Source organism: Prionailurus viverrinus, chromosome E3 (genome assembly GCF_022837055.1).
Source record: "Prionailurus viverrinus isolate Anna chromosome E3, UM_Priviv_1.0, whole genome shotgun sequence".
Lineage (NCBI taxonomy): Eukaryota > Metazoa > Chordata > Mammalia > Carnivora > Felidae > Prionailurus > Prionailurus viverrinus.
The window spans coordinates 34,398,990-34,406,789 of record NC_062576.1 but is presented as its reverse complement, the minus strand read 5'-3'; the positions used below and the strand labels follow the sequence as shown (position 1 = coordinate 34,406,789).

Here is a 7,800-nt window from a genome sequence, read left to right as displayed (position 1 = left end):
GGAAGAGAGAGAGAGAGAACACTCATTTAAGACCTTGGCAAGTCTCAGAAAAATCTCTATGAAAATGCCCTCAAATTAAACATTTTTTGCCATACAGGCGCCTGGGTGGCTCAGTTGGTTAAGTGCCCAACTTTGGCTCAGGTCATGATCTCGAGGTTTGTGGGTTCGAGCCCTGTGTAGGGCTGTGGTGACAGCTCAGAGCCTGGAGCCTACTTTGGATTCTATGCCTCCCTCTCTCTGCCCCTCCCCTGCTCCTGCTTTGTCTCTCTCCATCTCTCAAAAAATGCGTTAAAAAAAATTTCTTTGCCATAAAAATAACAGATTTTCAGATGTTTTCCTATTGTAATCATTGAAAAAATTCTTTTAATATTATAGAATCAACAGATAGTTTTTGCTGTGCTTGTGCAAAAGAGGTAAGCCCCAGGCTGTGTGCCTCTGATAGTGGATGGACAAAATGCATTCATGGCCTGCTGCTCCCACTCTGGCTGCCTGAAAACTTGGGGTTCCCCTCTAACACCCACTTTTGCCTGGCATGTACTTTCTGCCTGGCCTCCAACCCCCTTTCTTCCTAAACCTTACCTATCTTTTTAAAGATTCAACCAGGAAGAAGACTGCCAAGATTCTGACCTTGAAGAAGTTACTTTTTGGAGACAGCAGTCCTGTAAGAAAACACATCAATAGTAGATCATTTCATGTAGTGATATGGGGTATCAAACAGTAAAACCAGGCAATAGGAGAGTAGAGGGCTCTACTTTAACAAGGCTGCTATGACGAGACCTCTGTGCTTACAGGCCGTTTGAGCTGAGCCTTGAGAACTGAGGGGCGGGGGGAGGGGGAAGAGTCCAGAGAGAGTGTACCATGACAGCAAAGGCCCTGTGGCAGAAAAGAGCTTAGTGTCCTGGGGAAACATAAAGAAGGCCAGTGTGAATGGGCAGCACAAGACAAGCAGGGGATGGTGTCAGGTGAAAATAAAGGAGGCGGACCCATATCCTGTAGGTCAAAGTGAGGAGGGTGAGCGAGGTGGCAGCTAGTGGGGGATGGTGGCCTGGCCGACTTCTCCAGCCGTGGGTGGCTCCTGCCCCTGACGCCGGAGTCTGGGGTGGCGGGTTTGCCTCTGTGCGGTCATCGCCCGTTTGCGTGGCTGCTTCCACTGGGGTGCCCCGGGGTCGCAGGGGCAACAGGGTCACCGCGCCGCGCGGGTTAACTGGAGGCCGCGCCGTCCACTCAGCGCGGCCACGCGGGTTCCGGCCGCGGGAGGCGGGGGCTGGCGCCTGACGCAGGCTGCCCGCACTTGGCCCCGCAGCGTGCTTGTCGGGACAGGTGCGGGGCCGCCACCCACCCCGGCTTGGGCTCCTCGTCCCGCGCTCCGTTGCGCTGGCGGCCTCCAGGGTGGACTGGCGGCCGCGACACGGGACGCTGTCCCCGAAGACCAGCCCGCTGGCCTTGCCACTTGCGAGTTTTTCTTCGAGCTCGGAGGCCCAAATTGCCCGTGAGAGAAATGGGACACTGAAATAAACAGATGGGGGAGCACTCTGCCAAGCTGGACACAAGTTGGGCGTTTCCTTCTCTTTCTCCACGTCCCTCCTCCCCTTTGGAAGCCCAAAGGGCTGGAGCAGGTTGGCTGCCACCCCCGACACCCCAGCGACTCCGAGGCGCGGAGGCCCGACTTACTTTTGCTTCCCCTGAGGCCGGGAAGCGCCTGAAAAGCCCCCGCGGGGCGCGGTCGCTAGGGCGGGTCACGTGACCCCGACTCGACGCCCCGCGGGGTGGTTGTGCCCAGCGGCGAGCAAGCGAGTGCGCATGCGTACCTTTTATCTCTCCCCACCCCACCCCCGGTTGGCTTGGACGCAACCACTGTCAGCTCCTCCCCCTCCTCCTCCATCCTTCCCGACATATACTCCCTTTCCCCCGCCCATTGGTTACGTCAGGCAGACAGGCCGGAGAACCAATCACGGAGCTGTATTCAGAGGCCGGCACGCGGAACCGGTCGGATCGGGCCAATGGGGGTCCTCGAAGCGGGCGCGCCCCAACCGGGCCGGAGAGCTGAAGCCGAGTGGGCGGTGCTTCCCCAGTCAGCATGTGGGCGGGGGAGGGCGGAGACCAGCAGCCGCAGAGGCGTCGACGGCGGCGGCGACGACGACGTTCCTCAGTCTTCGGGGTGGGCTCGGCGGCATAGGCCGGGCTGTGCGGCGGGCTGGGCGGTCAGCGGCGGCGGCCTTAGGAGGGCCGCGGCGCCATGGGCGGGCGGTAGACGGGTTCGGGCCGGCGACGCGAGGTGCGGCGGCAGTCGTCCGGGCCGCGGCGACCTTCCGCGAAGCCCGGGGGTGGGGAGGCCCGGGGCGGGGGTCGTCCCGGGCTGCGTGGGGCCTTGGGGCGGGGCTCGCAGGCCGTCGGGGTGCAGGAGGTCTGGGCCGCCGCGAGGAGCCGCCGCCGGTCGCTGGGCCCCGCCGCCGGGCCGCTCGACGACGACGCTCCCGCGGGGGCCCCGCCTGAGGAGGACGCGGCGGCGGCGGCGAGGCCGCGGGAGGCCGCGGAGGATGGAGGAGCGGAAGGAGGAGGGCGAGGCCGAGATCCAGGAGCACGGGCCCGAGCACTGGTTCTCCAAGTGGGAGCGGCAGTGCCTGGCCGAGGCCGAGCAGGACGAGCAGCTGCCCCCTGAGCTGCAGGAGGAGGCGGCGGCCGCCGCGCAGCCCGAGCACAAGCAGCAGAAGCTGTGGCACCTCTTCCAGAACTCGGCCACCGCCGTGGCCCAGCTCTACAAAGGTGAGGCCCGCCGCCGCCATCTTGCCGCCGCCGCCCCGCCGCCGGCGCCGCCGCCGCCGCCGCCTCGGGGCCGGCCGGTCGGCGGAGAGCCCCGAGGGCGGCCGCCCTGGCCCTGCCGCCGCGCCACCGCCCCGCCGCCCCCTCCTCACAAGATGGCGGCGCGGGGGGCGGGCCCGGCGGGCGGGCCGCGGCTGAGCAGGGGCCGGCGCTGGGGGCGCCCCCGTTTGGGGCCGCCGGGGGCCCGCCCGCGCCTCGGGCCCGGCTGCCGGCGCCCCTCGGGCCGGGAGGGCCGGGGAGGGGCTCCCACTCACAAAATGGCGAAGGCAGGCGGCGGGGCCGGCCATTGTGCCCGGAGCCGGCCTCGGGGCGGGGACTGGGAGGGGGCGCCTCCGGCGGGCGCGGCTCGGCCCCGGGGGGCTGCACCTCTGATCCCCGCGGCTCGGCCTCGTCCCCGCCGCGACCCCCTGCCTGCCGTCCTCGCAGCGAGTGTGGGATCCCGAAACCTTGGAACAAAATGGCGAAACCTAATATGGCCGTTCGGAGTGATTGACGCCCAAATAACATCTCTTTCTCTGTGTCTCTCCCTCTCTCTCTGTGTCTTTTGTGTTTCTTTTTTCTCCCCTGCACCCCTCGCCCACTTTTTCAGACCGAGTGTGCCAGCAGCCAGGACTTTCTCTCTGGGTCCCCTTCCAAAACGCAGCCACCGCCGTCACCAACCTCTACAAAGGTAAAGATAACCTTGCTGCATTGCCGCCTGAGGGGAAGGGCAGCCTGCGTCAGGGCTTGAGTCCTGCGTTGCTAGGGAGGTAGACCCCCCGGCCCGGACTGCCCGAGCCTTTTCTGCTGCCGAACCCGGCCGCCGAGTGCCTGGAGTATTTGGTGGGTAGGGAGCTCCGGGGGTGGCCTGGCCAGAGCACGGATTCTCAGCTGGGGCGTTTGATCCCCTCTTCGCCTGCCTCGGGTACATTTGACGCTGGGGGGCAGTTTTGAACGTCATCGTCGAGAGGGGGCTGCTGGATACCCTGCCCTGCAGGAGACCGTGCTCCCCCTGCCCGAATGTCAGTACTGCTGAGGTTGAGAAGCCGAGAGGGGTGCACCTTCTCATCGCAGAAGTCGCCCAGGGAAGAAAAGGGTTGATGGTTTGGTGCCACAGACCGACGTGAGCAGCTCCTGGAAAGGATTCTTGAGAGTTAGGCAACTTAGACCAAGGTACTTTGGTAGCATTTAAGTGCGTTGAAAATCAGCTGATGGGAATAATCTGTGCGCACGTTAACGTACTGTTCTTCCCTAGCAACCTCGAATAATTGCTTTCAGAGCTGCCGTCTACCTGATTGTATATTATTGGCAGGAAACGTGTTACCAGAGTTTGTGTCGGTAGATTTGTGCTTTATGATAGTGTTTTTTTGGGGCTAATCTCCCGCCCCCCAGTGACCGGAAGATCTGTAAGTAAAGGTTCTTGCTCTTTGTGCGTTCTCAGTAACCATGGCATTAGATTTTGTGTCTTACGATTTTGAAGATTTGGAAATTTGGATTTGATGTCTTTTGGGGTTAAGGTTCCTATGGAGAAAGGATTTGAATTTGTTAATCTTCGGAAAAATGTAATTAAATCAAACGTTTTCAAACTTGTAGAAGCTGCTGGTAACAGTAATGGACTTTGTGCACTTCAGAATTGTCAAAACAAGTTGAAGCACAGGCTGTGGAGTGCCTTTTCAGGTTCTCATTTTTGTGTAAGAATGTGCAAATGGTGGCAGCATTCTATAGGAAAAATTCCCTTCTTATAAGATTTCCTGGATGGAATTTGCAGTTTTGGGGGACAGTAATTTGAAAACAAACTGGTGAATGGAATGTTAATTCTAGGGAAGGAGGAACTCAGTCTAGGCTTGCGAGAAAAAGGAAACGATTAAATGTTGTCTCAGTGGTCAACTTTGATTCTATGTAGGTGAGTTCCTTAAATTTTGACTTTTGAGTGAATTACTCTAACATTTATCAGTGCTTGAGGGTGTTAAGCATTGTCTGGAATGGCTCTTGTTTGCATCCAGAGAATTTTGAAATATTTAATACCTGTTTTAAAAACTCCTTTCTTGGAGTATAATTTGGATATTGTGTAGTCAGTCTTCTTAAGAATCGTAGCTCAAATTTGATAAACCTACATTAAAAGAAAGCATCTACCTCCAACCCAAGCCCGCGGCACCACTGATCTGATTGCCGTGTGTAGTATATAGTTTCTCACTTCCATTAGGTCATGAGTAGAGCTTTATGGTATGCGGTCTTTTGTGCCTGGCTTCATCCACTTCCCATGTTTCTGAGATTGATCCCTTGAGTTCATACTGAAGGTGTGAATTCTGCCCCTCCTTTTTTGTTTTTTACTTATTTTTTGCTGAGTAGCGTTTTGTTGTGTGAGAGGTACTACAGTTCGTTCATTTGTTTGTTGCAGTTGCTTTTTGTTTGAAGCTGGGGGATGGCACCATTTTTGGTGCTTTTGTATGCCAAGCTCTTTGCCTAGGTCATGCAAAAATACGAATGTCCCCTAGATTTTCTGTTCAGTTTTTGGTCCTGTTGTGTGTTTTTATGATGTATCCGTTTAGAATTAAAGCTGGCAGTTTTGTATATGGCCTTAGGTAAGAAGATGCGTTCAGAAGCTGAACTCTGAAATTATCCCTAATTTGATTACTGGATTTGAAATTACTTTTTGTAATATATTGTTTCTGTTCAGAAGATTTAACGAGAGCGCTTCAGTTTTTTAAAAAATAAAATCACGTGATGTTCTTGGGTTATTGTGAGTATTAGATTGTTAGAACTCGTTGTATTTTGTGTTGTGTTACTGTAAAGGTAAATCTATCTTTACCTGTTAGGAAAGGTAAGTTGTGGTTTGTGGTATTTGGTAGTGTGGCAACATAGTCTTAACTGATTGACAGAGAAAGGATCATGCTCTGCAGAGCCTCACGTTCCTCTTTTTCAGGGTGAAGTGCTTGGGGACCAGGAATGCAGCTGTAGGAATAATTAGGTACCTTAAATAGAACTGGTACAATTAGCAAGGTAGTGTCACCAGTGCATGCAGCCTGGAGTAGTGGTAAATCTAAATCATCCTTTATAGCTCTGATTAAACGTTTACATGTAATTTACAAGGGGAAAGATTTGGAGGGTCTCTTTAAGTGGACACTGCTTCAGTATTTTATATGATGAAACACTAAAGCTAAAGCTAAAAATGGCTCCTTTTCCAGGCCGGGGACAGAGAGGTTGGCACTTGTACCAGGTTCTTGATAACCCCTAAAGGGAGCACATTGGAAGCTCAGAATGGTGGTAAAAGCTTAACTGAGGATCTTTTGATTGCTTGTGGGCTTTTTGAAAAATCAAGTGTTAATGTGGTTTGGCTTGGCTCGAAGGATTTAGAGGAGAGTGAGTTGTCCCTCATCGTGGACAGGATTCAGCAAAATGGAGTGTGTGGTTCCTTCTACTCCACTGAGTAGGGCTAGACTTTGGTATCCTCTTTTGGAAAGGGGAAGAAAAAATCTTGATGGTCGGTTCTCATCTCTACCTTGTTTTGGTAAATATAAAGAGGATGATGTTTGTTTACTTTTCAGTCAGGTTCTGTTCCTGGCCTGGTACAGTTTCTGATGTCTGCAACTGAAGAGGGGAGTGAAAAGTTACTTAAGTTATTTCACTCTAGCCCAAGTTCATGCTTAACCTGGGAAATACTGGACCACACCTAGTGGTTTGCTTCTGAAAGTCCTCCCCTCACCCCCCTGCATTTTCCTGGGTGCCAGTTGCAATCTGTCTCCTGATTCCTCAGTAGGAAAGTACTGGTCTCCTTATGTAATGCTAACTTCTTTCTGTTTTGGGGAGGGGGGGGAGGTTCTTGCCCAGAAGAGAGGTTGGACTGGTGGTTGTCCTGGGACAAGGCTAATCCCATGGGCCTCAGTGGTGAGTCTAAAGTGGCTGCATGTACCTTAGCTCTTCAGCAGAGCCCTTGAGCCAATGCTTGCTCTCACCCTACAGGGCCACTTCTCAGCATTTCCCTAGCTGACTTTTCTTCTTTAATGTTTTTGAGAGAGAGTGAGTGGAGGAGGGGCAGAGAGAGAAAAAGAATCCGAAGCAGGCTCAATTCTGTCCCCACAAAGCTTAATGTGGGGCTTCAACCCATAAACTGCGAGATCATGACTTGAGCTGAAGTTAGAGCCTTAACCTATGGAATCACCCAGATGCCCCTCCCGTTTATCTTTAAAATGTTGTTTTTTTTTTTTTAATTTAAAAAATTTTTTTTTAATTTTTTTTCAACGTTTTTTATTTATTTTTGGGACAGAGAGAGACAGAGCATGAACGGGGGGGGGGGGGGGGGCAGAGAGAGAGGGAGACACAGAATCGGAAACAGGCTCCAGGCTCCGAGCCATCAGCCCAGAGCCTGACGCGGGGCTCGAACTCCTGGACCGCGAGATCGTGACCTGGCTGAAGTCGGATGCTTAACCGACTGCGCCACCCAGGCGCCCCATAATTTTAAATTTTTTAGTGTTTATTTTTGAGAGTGTGAGCAGGAGAGGGCCAGAGAGGGAGACAGAATCTGAAGCAGGCTCCAGGCACTGAGCTGTCAGCACAGAGCCCAATGTGGAGCTCGAATCCACTAACCGTGAGATCATGACCCGAACTGAAGTGGGATGCCTAACTGCCTGAGCCACCCAGGTGCCCGTTAAAATAGTTTTTAATTTTCATTTTTTAAAGTTAGCTCTACACCCAGTGTAGGGCTTGAACTCATGACCCTGAGGTCGAGAGTCACATGTTTCACCGACTAAACCAGCTAGGTGCCCTTGTGTTGACTTTTAAAAAATGCATCAGAAACTTGAGTTGCATAGTGAGTTCTATCATCTGTGTTGGGAGGTTTCTCTTAATGCTCTTAGGGGGTTAAAGATGTTTCTGGTTCTGCCTTTGAGCACTGTTTGCCCAGGGGGCATGTCTACTCTAGCAGTGCTTAAAGAAAGCCAGCACTGCAAGAATGGCAGCTGCTGCTATTGTCAGAGTTTGGATTTTGGGCTGTCCATACTTAGC

General features: G+C 53.6%; 2 protein-coding genes across 2 annotated transcripts in view; one reads left to right on the top strand and one right to left on the bottom strand.

The window, feature by feature from the left end:
* Positions 1-667: 667 nt before the first annotated feature.
* LOC125154045 (translation initiation factor IF-2-like) lies at positions 668-2,174 on the bottom strand. The gene is made up of 3 exons (XM_047837711.1): positions 2,102-2,174; positions 1,672-1,726; positions 668-1,506 (listed from the first exon to the last, which is right to left on the bottom strand). Exons 1-3 carry the CDS (start codon positions 2,172-2,174, stop codon positions 891-893), a joined length of 744 nt encoding a protein of 247 aa, XP_047693667.1. The 3' UTR covers positions 668-890.
* The window catches only part of HAPSTR1 (HUWE1 associated protein modifying stress responses), a 27,666-nt gene continuing 21,960 nt past the window's right edge, over positions 2,095-7,800 (top strand). Inside the window, exons 1-2 of the mRNA XM_047838059.1 lie at positions 2,095-2,763; positions 3,410-3,490. Of these exons, the coding sequence (XP_047694015.1) occupies positions 2,538-2,763; positions 3,410-3,490 (307 nt within the window). The 5' untranslated portion in view covers positions 2,095-2,537. The remainder of the gene's footprint in view (positions 2,764-3,409; positions 3,491-7,800) is intronic.